General features: G+C 40.7%; 2 protein-coding genes across 3 annotated transcripts in view; one reads left to right on the forward strand and one right to left on the reverse strand.

Moving 5' to 3' along the window:
* Positions 1 to 17,853, forward strand: part of LOC117381115 (leucine--tRNA ligase, cytoplasmic) — a 118,104-nt gene that overhangs the window by 65,787 nt on the left and 34,464 nt on the right. The window lies entirely within an intron of this gene.
* On the reverse strand, positions 9,926 to 15,855 carry plac8l1 (PLAC8 like 1). 2 transcript variants are annotated; one of them, XM_033978599.2, is made up of 4 exons: positions 15,798 to 15,855; positions 12,598 to 12,830; positions 11,446 to 11,582; positions 9,926 to 10,089 (listed from the first exon to the last, which is right to left on the reverse strand). In XM_033978599.2, the coding sequence occupies exons 1-4, from the start codon at positions 15,818 to 15,820 to the stop codon at positions 9,958 to 9,960; spliced, it is 525 nt and encodes a 174-aa protein (XP_033834490.2). In that variant the 5' UTR covers positions 15,821 to 15,855; the 3' UTR covers positions 9,926 to 9,957. The 2 variants fall into 2 exon arrangements, with proteins under 2 accessions (XP_033834490.2, XP_055082942.1); XM_055226967.1 differs by having other exon boundaries at positions 9,943 to 10,089; positions 11,459 to 11,582.

Raw genomic sequence — 17,853 nt, forward strand, 5'->3', positions numbered from 1 at the left:
AATGGGTACGAGCAGTAAGAAAAGTCACGCAGTGCAGCTTTAATTTAGTGTGAGATCTAAGCAGTGTTTTAACCGGACATGAGCTGAATCTGCGAACTTTTGCATCTCGACCTGTCACTTCTAAAGTCAATTCAGCTCTAGCAGCAAAACTGGATGTATTTCACTCTTCACCTTGCAAATTATTGACTGATTTTGTGCATTTTGATGTAGACACTTTTAGATTTTCTACATACTGACTTGAAATGCATGGAAATATAAGGCTCTGCAGACTGAAAACTCCTGTCTCGCCTCTACTCCAGCCACAAGTTTAAAAAAATCTAAGCAAAGGTGGGTAGTACTCAGTTACATTTTACTTACTCAGTTTACTTTTACTCCTAATTGAGTAACAGTACAGTGCTCTTAAAGTAAAGGTTTTCATCACATGTGTCAAACTCAAGGCCCGCGAGCCAAATGTGGCCCTTCGCATCATTTTATGTGGCCCTCGACAGGATAAATTAAAAGGTATGATGGTCTTAAAGTGTCATTTTATCAGGAGGTACACAGTTACACAGACATATTTTCACATCTAGGCAAATGCATGTGTAATATTTGTAACTTGAAAAAGTAAAAAATGCAGAAACAGTTAATTAAAAAGTTAAAAAAAAGTGTACGAGTGACAAAAAACTTACATTGACAATATGAAACGATTTGAACATTTGTGTTTCTTGCACCGCTCCTTCAAATATGGCTCCGTTTGTCTAGTTTTTGCGTCTATCTTTTGAAAATATCAGATTTCGTGCAGTACTTAACATTTGTTCTTCAAATTACAATAACTTAAAATTATAAATCACATGGTACGTCCCCAGCAGTTACTCTTTAAGTTACTCTTACTTACCCTTTTTACCTTTACTTGAGTCATTTCTTGGACTTCTGCTTTTTGCTTCTACTTAATTTTTGGCTTTTCGACCCAACTGTGAATAAAGACCAAGGATCCTGTGACGCAATCAACCTACTGTGCATGTGTGTGTGCGTGTGTGTGTGTTATGTAAAACCCAGGTGGCTCTGTTGTCCTGGATAGAAGTATCTCCAGGGGCAGAAGCTTAGCACATCTCCTCTCTTCTCTTCTCTTGCCATTTTACCTCCTTTTGCACATTCAAAAACACTGCAGAAATATTCACGTAATTCGAGTAAAACGCACGAACTGGAAGCAAGATCGCTGTACGGTTTGGAAACACAGAGCGCAGAAAAGTAGAGGATTTGAAACTGGAAGAGGTTAAGCAAGCTGCAAGATTAAACACAATCGAATCGGGGGAAAAAAATGCTAACCTTGTAGTTTAGATCTTAGAGTTTTGATTTTTTTATTCATTTGTCAGCTCATATCTCAGCCTTTTTGTCAGTTCTTCTGGTCACGTTCAAAATGTGCAATTAGAACGAATTCTGTTGCAAAAATGCCAAATCTAATCGCAATCCCGACGCTTCACAATCCGATATTTTTCCCCAAACTGTGCAGCCCCGGCAGATGCAACCACCACCGACAACAACAAAGTGCGTCTCTCGAGGGAGCTGTTGTCGATGATTGCTCTGTACTACAAACTGAAGAGCAAGAAACGATTTTAAACTCTTGGAGGACTACACGAGCTAAATCGCAGGTTCGGTGTTGGAGGCGTTGACCCGCGATGCAGTTGGAAATTCCAGCACTGACCCCAGATCAGTGCTTTGGATTGATCTCACCCCAAAAAAAAAAGAAAAAGGCTTTGGGAAGAAGAAGAGTCAGGAGCTCCACTGTATGTAAAGTGTGGAGAGTGAGGTCTGAAGCAACACTGCCCCCTACTGGACCAGACGAGAGGAGAGCGAGGGTTAATGACGTAAGGCTGAGAGCAGGCTGGCTGTGGCTCTGTGAGGAATCATTACCATAAGATGAAAACAAACGGCTACAGTAAGCACGGATATTTAAAGCGCGATGTGTAACTTTTCTGGTGGATGGTTTGCAACGTGCTCTTTTCCATGGAGATGTGATTACTTTGCCCTGAATATCTCATTACACTTACTGATTTCGCATCTATTTAAACATGCACTATGCAACTTTTCTGGTGGGAGCAGGTCGCTGTAGCTTGTCTCCATGGAGATGCGACTACTTTATCTGGAATGTTCCAGAGTACAACAAAAAACGTGTACATTTTTATTACCAGAAGACTGTTTTGATGAACATATTGTACATTCCTTCAGCGAGCAGAATCACCTTTTTCGAAGATTGCACTTTTTTAACTTTCCGTAGAAGGTTCACCTGCTTGTTTCCATGGAGATAGATAAATTTAATTACATGCTAACACAGACAAGCAGGTGTCAAAGCCTCCAGTAGAAAGTTACATATACTGTAGATCAGGGGTGCTCAGACTTTTTCAGTATGTGAGCTACTTTTAAAATGATCGTGTCTGAAAGATCTACCACCTAATACAAACATGTTAAACATATATTCATTTGTAAATGTATTATGAATTCTTACATGTGCAGTGCATTTTCATGTACCTGCACAACTACATGAGATAATACTGCACAACACAATTGAACTTCTTACATGTTCATAATTACTTGAATGATGATTACTAACTCGCGCTTGTTTATGCGTGTGCAGCGCCCATGATGTGACCTCGAGTCAGGTGTAATCTGATTGTCCTGTATATTAGTCATGTGACTGAATGGATGACGGGACACGATCTACCCAAAATGCCTTCGCGATCGACTGGTGGATCGCGATCGACGTTATGAACACCCCTGCTGTAGATGTTTTTAACACTTGGAAATACGATGAGAAACTTGACCTGTAACCTGACCGTGCAGCGTCACTCAAAAGTTTAATGCTATACTATGGAACATTTCAGGGAATGTTTTACCAGAAAAGGGTTTGCCAATCTGCGCCATTGCAACCACCTCCAACCACCAGAAGCACTCAGCCTGCCCCATCTTTGATAAAGAACACGACAGAGTGAAAAACTAACCTTGAGACGGGATTCTCGGTCTTGTCTGATCACTGACGACACTACACACCCAGCAGGACTTATTTATCCAGACTTTCTTTGGTAATCCAGGCGCAGAGCAGGAGTCTGAGCTGGTTTAAGCGGGGATGAGTTTGGGATTACTACTGGCCATCTCACGCTTAAGCCACTGAGGTCCTGAGAAACTCATATCATAGAATTAACCGAGGAAGTCCACACAGAAAGGACCATGATAAAAGTTTATTGTGGGCGGAAAAATGATGGTGTGGAAGTGACTTTGCGATGTGAGGACTAAATACTGGAACTAAAAAGCAAGACAATGTTAATATTTTGCAATTTTGGGTCAATGAAACGAGTAGCGTCATGTAATATAAAGATAAACCTCCTTTGTAGAGAAAATAATGAAATAATTATTAAAATTTCTGGAACCACCTGTTACCATCAGCCATAAACTGACAATGGCTTGAATGTGCAATGCAGGGGGTAAAAATAAAATTGTTATTTCATCATAAAAAAACATTACTACGACCCAGTTTAGTTAGGGTCAGGGAGGCAACAAAAACACAACGTAAAAATGTTTTGTTTTTCTTTCATTTCTTTATTTGTTGCATTATTAATATATGTATGCATCCTTTCTTTATTGTGAAAACTATGAAAATAAACAGTAAAAAAAAAGGTAAAATGAAGTTCTAAGTTAATGAACAACAATGTAAAAGATAAATTAGCAAAAGTGTCACACAGGCCTGAATCCAAAATCAAAGGACAAGTAAAACGGAGACAAAGGTTAAACTTAAAGTAGCGGCTCATAAACAAACACAAAGTCAAGCCCGAGTGTCTGACAAACGGCTAGCAAACAAATGGCACCAGCAGAACAGAACAGCAGGGAGCAGTCCTTAAATACAGGTGTGGTTGCAGCAGGTGGAGGTCATTAGTCAGGTGTGAACGTACTGCACCAATCAAGGACCTGGGAGAAGCGTGAAGACTGGGATAATCAGGGTCAGCGCTTGAAAAAAGGCCTTCAATTACATCCCACAGCAGGTTTGCACAGGTAGGGAATTGACACCATATTTTGTAGACTACAGAAATGAAATATTTAGGAAACGTTTATAATATAGGAGTGTAATTGCAATAATATGTCGTGTCAGAGAAAGTTGGAACTGTCATAGTCTGGCAATAGAATAGAAACACCATGGAAACTGGATTAACGATTCCTCCCTTATCCCATATTTTCCATTGAAAGTGCACTTCTGAAAATCACTAATAACCTCCTCTTAGCTTCTGACTCTGGCCTTCTCTCCATCTTCATCCTCCTTGATTTAACAGCAGCCTTTGACATCATTTAACACGGCGCTTTCATTCACAGACTCCAATCTATCGGAATCTCTCACACTCCTCTTCCCGGTTCACTTTATGTCTCTCTGATCGTAGTCAGTTCATTCAACTTAAACCTCACAGATCTGACTTCTTCCCCTCGTCTTCATCTTCTACATTTTCCCACTTGGTTTCATTTTCCATAAACACAACATTCACTTTCACTGTTACGCAGATGACACCCAGTCACTAAACCTTCTTCATCACTTCCTCCTCACTCCCTGACCCTTTGTCTACAGAAAATCAATTCCTGGTTCTCCTCAAATTTCCTCAAACTGAGCAGCTCCAAAACTAAAGTCCTCAGTTTTCCAACAGTTTTTCCATTTCTCTGAAGTGCAGAGTCAAGAGTCTGAGTGTCATCCTTGAGAGTCCCCTTTCTTTCTAATCCCACATCAATAATATCACCCACTCTTCCTACTTTCACCTTCGTAATATCTCTCATCTCCTCCATTCTCTCACTTCTCACACTGCTGCTGTTCTATTCCACAGTCTGGTTGACGATTGTAACTCTCTCCTCATTGATCTCCCCAACAAATACCTCCAGAAACTACAGCTCCTTCAAACTTCTGCAGCACGGATCATCACGAGGACTTCCACCATGCACCAGATCATCCTCATCTTTAAACAACTTCACTGACTTCCCATAAAACAAATAATCAACTTCAAAATTCTCCTCACTACATTTAAAGCTATATATATAACGTCCACTCTCCCTCGCTTTCTCCGCTCATCCTCATCTCTCCAGCTCTCTGTTCCCTCTGCCGTCTTGTCACCATCAGGCCAGAGTCTTCAGCCGTTCTTCTCCACAGCTCTTGAACTCAGTCCCACCTGACCTCCACAACACTGACTCCCTACCTCTCTTCAAATCATTCTCTTACCCATTCAGACAATCCTACACCACATAACCAATCACACAGTCATCTAGATTTGTATCGAATGGGACCCAAAACATTTGAAATTCGGCGTGTACATCCAGTTTGCCATACTGAACAAGAAAGACTGGTGTGAAGGCGGCCATTTTGAATGTAATGATACAATCCAAAATCGAGCACTCGTACTTTATCAAACTTGTCCCAGGGTTTTTACCCGATGGACTCTCATCAGGACATATCTGGGGTCAAAAGTTGTTAAATTAATTGACATAAGTCTCAGGGTGTGGTCATAATGAGCTCTTAATGAAGCAGCCATTTTGAAAGTGTAAAAATCTCTGTATCTTTTGTAAAACATCGTCAGATTCAGACAAACCTAATGTATCGTTTAGTGTTTAAATTTTTTTAGTGTTTAGAATATACCTTAAAACCTGCATGTAGGTTATGAGCCCTCCACCAGAAATGTTACGCAGTTATATATATATATATATATATATATATATATATATATATTTTTTTTTAATTAATTTTTATTTTTTTTAAATGCAGTGAATAAAGGTTTCATCTGAACAGAAGATGGACACCGTCTAACAGGCCCTCGGGGGCTTGTCCCATTTTGAAAAGAATCGGGCCAGACCTGTTCTGGGCTGGTTCCTAAAGACGGTGAGACGCAGGTTTAGATGTTTCATGGGTTCGTTCTGAAAATCTGTGGGATCTGACTGCAGAGCCATCTGCAGCAGCTTACAAGCAGAGCCGTATTCATAAATCAAGTCTCTGGCTCCAGCTTTACCCAGCTTTTTTATGTTTTGGGGTTTGAGATAAACTCCATCTGGGACTCTGAACTGGTCCAGAGCCTTCTCCAGAGTCTCTACTACTGCATCATGGTGGGACCTCATTTTGGCTGGCAGCTTTTTGACCAGAGTGAGGATCACCAGGCTCTCCACTGAGCTCGGGGTCTGTGAGGCCTGAGGAGCTGCAGTGGGCTCGGGAGCTGAGTTTGGTTCTTCTGTCTGCAGCTTCTGGGACTCAGGTTTTTTCTCCAGGTTTTGAATACCCTCTGGAGTTCCTAGGTCCTCTGGGTTCTGGCCCTCCTCTGGACTCTTGAGGATGTCCAGAGGTTGGGTCTCCTCTGGATTTTCCATTGGACTATTTGCTTCCTCTTGTTTCTCTGCGTCCTCTTGGTCCTGGGTCTCACTCAAAGTTTCTACTTCCTCTGAGTTTTCCGCCGGACCTTTGTGGATCTCAGGTGTCTCATCCAGAGTTTGGTGGCTCTCAGAGCTGTTGTTTGAACTGTTCAGAGACTGGTTCTCCTGGTTGTCCTCAGCTGTGGCCTGTGGACTGTGGCTCTCTTCTTGAACACATCTGGTCTGTTGGGATGAAGCCATTTCGTTTGGAGTCCGGTTCTCCACACCATTCTCTTGTTTAGGAGCAGGTTCTGCTGTGATCTGTGGAGCAAGTGGGGCCAGGTCCTCCTCTGGGACTTTGTAGCCCATTATCTGGAGTAGAGCTGTGCACGCTCTCCTCCTGGCCCCCTTCTTGGAGCCCCCTTTGCCCACCGCAGTGTACTGGCCCACGGTCACCTCCATGGCAAAGGCACATTGGGCACCGGCCACCGTGCCCTCGAGCAGGCGGTACTGGGCAGGCGGGTTTTTCCAGGCCACGAGCAGCTCGGACAGACGAGTACATGGGTCTTTGCCCAGACCAAAGTTGGGATGGCTGTAGTGCCGAACGTTAGGAAAGCCATTAGTGTAGGTGCGTTTTTTCCAGTGTGAGTCCAGTAGCTTCAGGGCCAGGCCCCAGGCCTGGGTTTTAGCTTCCCTCCTGTTGGGCCCTCGCGATTCTGCCCACAAGTTCCCGATGGAAACTTGGACTATGAAGATGGTACAGGAGTGCCATACCATGCTGGACTCTGTGAAGTCCACAGGCAGATCCAACATCTGTGCGATGGCGTACAGACGTTTGATGGTGGGTATGTAGCTATGGGCAGCCATATTGAAGCTGTGTGAGTACAATGGAGTAGAGAGATTCAAAGGCTTTCGTGAAGTGCTGTCTTGTTCTGAGCTGCGTCTCTGTCAAAGGTTTAGTTCAAACTGAAGATATCTGAGCTGTCTTCACAGCAACAGCAGCTCTGAGCAGATCTAGAATGTTGGACAATTTGCATCTTAAATTAACACAAATATATTTAAAAATACAATAATTTCACTTCGTAAAAAATCAAAGAGATGCAAGTTTTCTTCACATATCTCAATCTATTTTGATGAAACAAAACAGGAAATAGACACATTTGGGAGTTACAATGCTATGTTTTGAATCAAATTAAGCCCAAAAATGACTTCATTATGATATTATCAAAGTGAAAGTTTAACAGATGACAAATTTGCCCCGTGTGTATAAATAGCATTTCCACATTTTGCATAGCCTGGCATTTTGGGTTCAGGGCACAGCGGAGCAATCAAAACAGGATTAATAATGTGACTGCGTGCCTCGAGGTTGCACCAGGAAAAAAAAAAACCTCAGAATAAATAGGGGGAATATGGAAATGGGTTTTATTATTGTCAGAGTACTTGAACTGTATTGGGAAGCAGACGCGTTCGCAGGTACCTCGCTTGCATACAAAGCAACTCATTCAGTTCAATGACTCAAATGAATCACCTTTCATTAAATGCACAGACAATTCACAAACAAAATGATTTTAATTACGTTGAGACGTTTGGCCACGTGCATCATTTAGATACAAGAGGTTTATTGTTAAGGTGTTTGTCACTGGATGCTGTTAATAATGTAATTACTGGTGTCGCAACACAATTATGTTTGTGTCATGGGACTTTTGTTCCATTAAATTATAGAAAATGTCATTGATTTTAATCTTAAAATAACAAAAGTGACAAATTTGCAACCGAATAATTGTGTTAGTTCGTCCTGATCTGACTGATGATGTAAACATTTAGTAACCAAAGCAGTGCTCTTCATCTGAGTATTGGAAAAAAAAATATAAATAAATAATAATAATAAATGAATAAAAATACTTAAAATTAATTAAAAAAATTAACATAAAATAAAAAAATAAAATTATAATAATAAAATTAAGTAAAATAATAATAATAAAAAAATGAAAAACAAATAAATATTTTGCAGTTTGTATGTATACCATAATGGAAATTTTAATAAATGTGATAATATAGTTTTGTACAGATCTACTGTTTGCAAGTTGTTCTTTGCAATAGAAGAATGAAATTAAAATACACCACTGATGTGACGATAATAAACATAATAATGATTTTTTTATACTGCTAAGAGAAACCCAAATGCATGATGGGTGCAAAAGTTGTGGCGTTGTATTGATATGAAGCTGAAATATGAAACATTTCCTAATTGTTTTGTATTGATTGCGTCTACACTGCATCACTATCTCTCATCTCATCCTGTCAGCTCTAAGAGGGACAGTGCATAGTAATGTGTCTGCTGACCTTTGCAACAGCCAACTCAAAATCCACACAGAAATATGCTTTCACCTGAAACCACTATTTGCAAATACATTTAAACTGTATTTTTCAGTGTCTAAACTATTTTCAGCTAGAAAATTAGATAAGAAATATTTGAAGTTAATAGGAATTTGTTTTTATCTGTTGACAGCACCAAATTAAACGAGCGTGCAGCGAGTGTGTCTGTTTTTATCTGCAGAACAAGCAGCACTTTTTCTTCAAAATAATAGTTTCATTTATTCACCTTTTATCTGAACACGAGCACAATCAGGCTGCAAGTAGTGGTCTACTTTAAAGTTATTTTTAAAACTCGAATAGTGATAATATTCTTATCTCATTCTCAGTTTCATGGTAGAACGCTACAAATATAAAACCAATGTGTTAGACCTTACCTGATAGAATGTCGCAAAAGCTTCTCATTTTGTGTGTTTTTGCAGAGTTCATTACTATTCTGAGGAGTTAACATTTTAATTAGTTTTAATAATTAATATATTATCTAACATTAATCACTGAAAAGACACATCAACTATTGGAAAGTGACAGTTTCTCAGCGGTTGGAGCAGAGGTCCCCCAAGCCAGAGGTCAGAGGATCAGTTCCCGCATGGACCAAATTCTGGCGTTTCACCCATCTTGCCTAGTCTGAAAGTGGTATGTGGTGGTTAAAGGGGCCGATGGTGTAGACTGGCAGCCTCACTTGTATCAGTCTACCCCAGGGCAGCTGTGGCTATAATAGTAGCTTAGCAGCAACAAGTGTGGAGTGAATGAACAATGCAATGTAAAGAGCTTTGGGTGTCGAAAGGTCCTGTATAAATCCAACAAACGTATATATTTGTAAGTGAATGGCTGATTTTTAGTTGAGATTGTGGTTTATTCAATTGAATCCAACTTTATTTTAAAAAGTACTTTAACAACAACACAGTCGACCAAAGTGCTGAAGAAAAGGTATAAATAACAATAAAAGAAAAACTGAAACAAAAACACTTGAATACAATGTCAGACTCAGTTAAAAGTCAGTACAAGAAGAAGCGGGTTTTGATTTTTCAAGATTCAAAAATAACATTCTATCGTTTATCTCCTTTTTCAATGTCCATACTTCAAAACGAGAAGCTTCACGTATCACCCGAAGACCCCTGGCATTTCCGTAGTCAGTTTCATACCTCTATTGATTCTTGATACTTTTCATAGCAGCGACCTCGACATCTCCACTCTTCTTCTTCTTCTCCTTCTTCTTCTGAACTATCCCTGGTTTTATTTCGAGTTGCTTCAGGAGCAGTCCAGAGCTGTGATCACGTGGTAGCTCTTCGTCTTCATCCTCTTCGTCATCTCTCTCTTCATCTGACACAAGGCCAGCGGGTAACAGCAGCACACGGTGAGCCAGTCATCACAGACGTTGCCCTAAACATAACGGCGCAATCAGCCTTTAATAAGAATACATGCATGAACAGGCAAGTCTACATATATGGAAATGAGTCTATAATATGATAATGTATGTGACCATTTTGACTCTGTGCTTATTATGGTGTCGTAGCTGAGGCCACATTTAACCATCCAGAAGTGGGTGGTAAAGAATGACATTATCAACTACTATCTTAATCATTTGCACCACATATTTCTCCTTCGTTTTGTCTGCTGGCTGAATTACTGAGACATAAACCAGTCCAAACTCAAGTAAGAGTAAAAACATCTGTGTAGACCCTCAGTCGTCCAGGTCTGATCCATTGCAAAAGACGAAGTTCAAATCTATCGACTGGACAAATCGTTGTAGGAGTGAAGACACACTGACCAATACGTGCCGTTTGATTCACACCATCCACTGGAACAACACGTGGAGAAAGCCCTCTCTGCTTGTGGATATCCAAAATGGGCCTCCAGTAGATCTAAGAGAGCTAAAAAAAAAACAGGACAACAGGGAATCTGAACAGAGAAGGAAAGTGTTACCATTCCTGACGCAGCGGGTGTGTCTGAAAAACTTCAGAGAATTTTCAGACACTATGAAATTCCCGCCTTTTTCAAACCCACAAACACTTTAAGACAAAAACTGGTTCACCCAAAGGACTAAACCCTGAGCTATAAACAAAGTAATGTGGTCTACTCCATTCAGTGCAGTGAAGAGTGCAGTGAGCATTACACTGGAGAAACTAAACAGCCACTTCATAAGAGGATGGACCAACACCAGCGTGAGAGCAGCTCAGGACACCAGTCTGCTGTACATCTCCATCTCAAAGACACTAACCACTCCTTTGAAGATAGTGAGGTTCAGATCTTAGCCAGAGAAAAGAAATGGTTTGAGAGGAGAGTTAAAGAAGCTGTTATTTGTTAGGAAAGACAATCCTTCCTTAAACAGAAATGGGGGCCTGAGACATAATCTCTCCCACATCTATAACTCCATCCTCAGACCCAGAGCAATGGGTCATTAAGGGCTGAATAGGGTAGTCTGAGCTGAAACTGGAAACAATAGCTCTTTACAGTTTAAGTGTGGTTAGCCCCTCCCATTCAGGCAGATATAAGGCAGTGTCCACCAGTAATCTGACCAGAACTGAAGAAGCGGCTTGGATGAGCAGCGAAATGTCTTCACTCTTACAACCATTTGTCCAGTTGACAGATTTGAACTTCGTCTTTTTCTAAGAGTAAAAACGTATTTGGTAAAAGTATTCCCTAAGATTTTATTGTAGTACTACTTTTTACCTCTTCAGCAAATCACGTGAATGTAAAAAAAAAACGCTTCAGGAATCTACGGACACACTCACCCACCTGGATTTTGTACCTTTCCCTGATTCCAACTCTCAGCGCGAACGTGGAGCCGGGCAGGAGCGGCAGGCAGAAACTCTCTCCAAACTGGTGTGCCAAACTTAGGTCTAAACAGCAAGGCACCAACGCTCCAAGAATACCTCAAAACAAAGTGAATAAGAGCGCGTGGTTATGCATACACTTCGGGAATATAAATACGTTTTGGGTTTTGTTTTGTGGTGCTAAATTTATGCCAGATTCACCAAGCGACATTAAAAGAAAGTAGTCAGAGTCTGAGGTACAAATTTGACTTAAATAGAATAGAGCAGTTGTTCTCAAACTTTTAACAAGTACCTCCCTAAGGATATATTTGGCTTTTCAAGTACCACAAACCAAGTCTAAAGCAGGACTATTTTAGGTCTAAACCATAACCTTCTGTATGAAAATGTGAACTAAGTCAGTGTAACGTCACTCAGAACTGATGAGCAGTGAACATTTTTGGTTCAGTGGACAGATTTTACCTTACCTAAGTTTTACTATAGTCACCCATAGCGTTCGGCTCTAGTAAATTAAGCTCACCTATGTTTGGAAGTTTGGAGTTTAGCACGGAGCAGGCGCTTAGCAACACTGTCAATCAAACCTGTTGCTAACGTCAGCGGGAGGGACCTCAAGAAAAGAAGTCTGTTATTGATGTTCATATCTTGATTTATGGACACATTAGCAAAGTAAAAACCCCAGCATCGTAGAGTGGGTAAATACGAACATTTTAAGACCAAAATGACGAGGCTCACTGCTGCAGTTACGCAAAAAGGGGCGACAATTTTTTAATAGAAAGTGAATTGGAGCCAGAGTCAATGGAGCCGGAAGAGCGCTCATGATCACTTCCTATTTCGAACATGACGGCTAGCAGGTTAGCTAAGTCCATTTATACGTACAGTGTATGATTTAAACTAGGGACAGAATATGTCTACACAATTGCCATGCCAGTTTTAAACAATTAAAAGAAAGAGATAAGAAAGAAAATAAAAGAAATAACTCTAAACGTGACCCGGACATTACATAGCAGCTACTTCAATTTTATTATGAGGCATTTTCAGATATGCGACGTCATCAAAACATTATCCTTACTTAGAATTATTTGTAAAAGTATGTATTATTTATATTCCATCGTGTTACCTATGTTCCTCTCACTACAGATGTCAAACAGCCCGGTGCTCCAGTCTCCACCAGTCTGTGTGATTGTGGTGACGGTTGTCGTGGTGACGCCCAGTCCCGGCTGAGTCAGGACCAGGTCTGACACTGCGGGAATGACCTCTGACCTCCAGCTGTCCTCATTTTCTGGGATGAACTCTGCCATTTTCTGATACTGGAAATCTGATGATGGGCGTTTGCTCAATGACAGTCTTGGTCTAAATGGAGAAATAAATGATGATTTGAATTTGAATTAATTAATCTATTTATTTTTGCGTGCATGTTTTGAAGACATCTGTAATTGCTAATATTGTGATATTTCTAAATTTGATGTTTCGTAGACCTAGCAGTTATAATATTTGTGGTAATATAAACTACTGAAACATAATAATAGGTGAATTAGATGGTGTATTTTAGACAAACTCACTTTAGTCAACGCTTATAAATATTTTGGGTTTTGGCTTGACAAAATCTTATTCTTTTAAAAAAAAACATGTCTCAGAATTATGTAACAGTTTAAAATCTACAGTATCATTTTATTAAATATTACTATTACTATATTACTAATATTGTATCCCAATAAATTACAGAAAAGAAATAGCGCGTGCAATCTTCCTTTTCTGGATTCTGGGGATGTGGTGTACACGCAGACTTCTGTACTGGATTATGGGGATGTGGTGTACTGGATTATGGGGGTGTAGTGTACACGCAGATTTCTGTACTGGATTACGGGGATGTGGTGTACGTGCAGACTTCTGTACTGGATTACGGGGATGTGGTGTACGTGCAGACTTCTGTACTGGATTACGGGAATGGTGTACACGCAGATTTCTGTAATGGATTACGGGGATGTGGTGTACGTGCAGACTTCGGTACTGGATTACGGGAATGTGGTGTACGTGTAGACTTCTGTACTGGATTACGGGGATGTGGTGTATATGTAGACTTCTGTACTGGATTACGAGGATGTGGTGTACATGCAGACTTCTGTACTGGATTACGGGGATGTGGTGTACACGCAGATTTCTGTAATGGATTACGGGGATGTGGTGTACGTGCAGACTTCGGTACTGGATTACGGGGATGTGGTGTACGTGTAGACTTCTGTACTGGATTACGGGGATGTGGTGTATATGTAGACTTCTGTACTGGATTACGGGGATGTGGTGTACATGCAGACTTCTGTACTGGATTACGGGGATGTGGTGTACATGCAGACTTCTGTACTGGATTACGGGGATGTGGTGTATATGTAGACTTCTGTACTGGATTACGGGGATGTGGTGTACGTGTAGACTTCTGTATTGGATTACGGGGATGTGGTGTACGTGTAGACTTCTGTACTGGATTACGGGGATGTGGTGTATATGTAGACTTCTGTACTGGATTACGGGGATGTGGTGTACGTGTAGACTTCTGTATTGGATTACGGGGATGTGGTGTACGTGTAGACTTCTGTACTGGATTACGGGGATGTGGTGTACGTGTAGACTTCTGTATTGGATTACGGGGATGTGGTGTATATGTAGACTTCTGTACTGGATTATGGGGGTGTAGTGTACATATAGACTTCTGTACTGGATTACGGGGATGTGGTGTACGTGTAGACTTCGGCCTTTGCTTTGAAACCGTTAGATCCACTATTTCCCTCTGCCCTTCCTTTCATTACAGGTGATGGATCTGAAACCCATCACTGTTTCTCTATGAAAAAGTGGGTTTGCCATCATTGTCTGTTAAAAGAGAACAGCACTGTATGAAATGTATCTATAAGAGACTAGTTAAAAAACTACCAGATTACCTCACCTGTTTGTTAATCATCATCAAACATTTAACACCAGATCACATGACTGCGCAAGGACTAACCACACCAAAAGTGAGACGGGAAAGAGGCTTTTAGCTAATTTGCTTCACAAGAATGGAATCGACTCCAAGGAAAAGCGAAAGGGGATACTCTGGTGACACAATCGTAATTTAATAATCTGTTAACAAACTTTTATACACACACTTGCTCCTGTTTTTATTACTTTATATGAACTCGTATACTTGTTTGGTTTGTATGTTTTTCTGGTTGTATTTCATATTAAATAGAAGAAGATAAAGAAAGTCCACAACCTTACATACATTATAAGATTAGGACAAGGTTCAGCCATTTACAGACGTCAATAGATTTTTTTTTGATTGCTAAAACATTCACAAAACTCAGTGCTTTTAAAAATGACACAAAATTCAACATTTATTCAAGTGGCACCATGTACGTGTTTGGGTGACGGCTCCAACACAATACACAATTACAAATGAAAAGACCTGTAATTGAATCAGTGAAAGATAGATTACTTTATACCATACTGGGGAAAGTTGTATTTATTTATTCATTTATTGCTCTTGCCGTTTCATTTTGTTGGCATCAATTTAAAGAGTCAAAACAAAATAATCACACAGTTAACATAAATACAACTGTTACGTGCCTTGTCCTTATTGGCATGAACAAAAGGAACAGGAAGAAAATATAAATAATTTCTTTCATAATTGTTCCCCAGCCCAACCAACTCTCCAATGAGTCACATGTACGTTTACAACATTGTGGCCTTCATTTCATTCACTTAAATATATTTTTCTTAGTCACATCGTCCATAGTCCATTATTATTTTGTCCTTGCATTGTTTTTACACTTAGAAACACTAGTACAACATTTAAAACCATGATTTAACAAGTTCCATAGCTCGACTCCGAACACAGAGACACATTTCTGTTTTAATGTTGTCCTTAAGAATACAGCTCGGGGTAAAATATTGTCTCCTATTGTCACAGTCCTCCTAAAACAAACGTAAAAAGATTTTGTGCAGCTTCTGGTAAATTTGTGCATTTGCATCTCTACATAACTAATACAGTCTTGAGATCAACTAAGGCTTTTAACTTTAATTGGGAAGACTTAAACAGATGATGTAAGTGCTCTCTGAAAGCCTTTTTGTTCATTATTCATTGCTCTTTTTTTGCAGCGGGAAGAAAGGTCAACGTTCACTGTGCTGCTTTCTAAACAAATCCATATGATGTACAAATGTATGGAGAAATGTACAGTAGCGTATTGCAAGAGAAAGCATTTTAGAAGCCACAAAGCCGAAGTGAGCCGTTTGGTGTTAATTCGATTGTGGCGTCGGTGACACAGTGTGGAGCTAAGACATACTCACTGCTGTGTGACTGTCTGCTCCATGACTGAGGGGGGCTGCTCTTTCTGCTTCTGCTTCTTCTTCTGCTGCTGCTGCCGGTGCTCTGGAGTCAGCAGGAATGAGCAGACTTAGGGGGAACCGCGCTGACACTATACCCGACGAGAGGGTGTGTGCGGCGGGCAGATAAAGCCACTCTGAAGGCCCCCGGAGCTGGGTGACAGAGATAAGAGCGCGGTTGTGTCGTTGCCACCCAAAAAGGAAAGCTGGGGCACAGAACACAAGTAGCAGCGTTAGCAGATGAGCATCAGGGAGCAGAAATGAGAATGTCGGGCGTGGAATGATCAGATGTGCGCGTGGATGTGTCTTTGAGATATGTTTATCTGAGAAAATGTCTGCAAAAATATCATTACAAAAGCATCGGTCGTCATGGTAAATTCTCATAGGTCCATGTATTGATTTGTGGTTTTGACATGGGAGTAGTATAAAATGTAAAAGAGCAGTTTGAGGTCGGGTGTAGCTCAGTTGGTAGAGTATTTGTCCACTGATCTAAAGGTTGGCAGTTCAAATCCCCCTCTCAATATAAACATCACAAGTAGAGTGGTCAAGTGGTGCTGGTGTATGAATGTGTGTGTTTCCTTGATATAAATCGCTCTGAAGGTGAAAAAAGTATCCATTAATGCTCAAGTTGAGTCTAACCCTGTGTTTTTCCGTTCAGAAAACACAACCAAAATGAAACAAACAAACATAACATCTATAGTTTGTCTAAAAGGTTACATACTGTGGTTTTAAGTCGAATAAAGGTTGTGGATTATGCAGTGCCGGGAGATCGGGGTTGGTTTAGAAATCCAATGGGAAGCATAATATCTCCCCTTAAATGTCATTGTAGTCTTTGCTTTTTTTAGTCATTTGCTTCCATAACTTCACCATCTGTGTGTCTTCACGGGTGTTATCGCTTTTAACATTAACATTAATGGAGCAAGCGCAGACCAAACTGCACTCCGGTCTACCTCACCTCTTTCTCCAGAGCTTGCCTGCTCCCCCACCTCCTCCACACCTCCTCCACACCTCCTCCACACCTCCTCCACACCTCCTCCACACCTCCTCCACACCTCCTCCCCCACCTCCTCCACACCACCTCCCCCACCTCCTCCACACCACCTCCCCCACCTCCTCCACACCTCCACCCTAGCACCCCTTTGGCTTTGCATTGTCTCGTGTGGGGCAGGGAAGTAACAATAGAAACAACGATGGAAAATGGTAAATTAAGAAGTAATTTAATTAACAGGGATGTTAAGGGTAAATTAAACAAAAGTGGTCCAAAAAAAAAACAAACAAAAAAAAACATACGATACTTTGCAAGGTTTAAACAAAAACAAAAGGTAACATTAACTAAAACACAAATTTCACAATAACATGACAAAATCTTGATGAACAAACACAGAGTCAGTACTGATGATGAAGTTTCTCAAAACACAGAGTCACTAACACTGCAGACACACAAAAAAGACACTACACATGAAATGGCATACTGGCCACACACACAGAGGCCAGCAGCCCTCAACAGGGGTCCTGAATCTTCTTAAATTGGTGGGAGGCACCTGAAGGTGGGCCCCAGGATTGGCCAGGCTGGGAGACAGTCCTCCAATCACAGCCAAGGGCTCCAACAGCCATGATTATGGGGAAAGTAGACAGAACAAAACACAAAACATAATGGACAACACAAACAACTAACATAACTTAAGTCCTAGAGCCGTAACGTGCATCATCTCCTTTCACTTGCCTCAGCCTCACCTCTACCACCTCCGAAGTCCAGGTTTTGAAATAGGAAAACATCTCCTAAACATCATCAAACTAGAAATTCCTTCATCTCGTAATAGAACTTTTGCCTCCTTTACCGTATCCGAATCTTTTGGATCCCTTCATTTAAAGAATAGTTCAAAAGTCTGGCTCTCTTACTATTTATTTATGACAGAAGCCGATGTGAAAACTCATTTTAACAACAAACTAATCACAGAGAGAAACGACGACGTTTAAAATAGTTCAAACTGAGAGTGTGAGCGTGTGGGAGTATTTACCC

Source organism: Periophthalmus magnuspinnatus, chromosome 14, assembly GCF_009829125.3.
Source record: "Periophthalmus magnuspinnatus isolate fPerMag1 chromosome 14, fPerMag1.2.pri, whole genome shotgun sequence".
Taxonomy (NCBI): domain Eukaryota; kingdom Metazoa; phylum Chordata; class Actinopteri; order Gobiiformes; family Gobiidae; genus Periophthalmus; species Periophthalmus magnuspinnatus.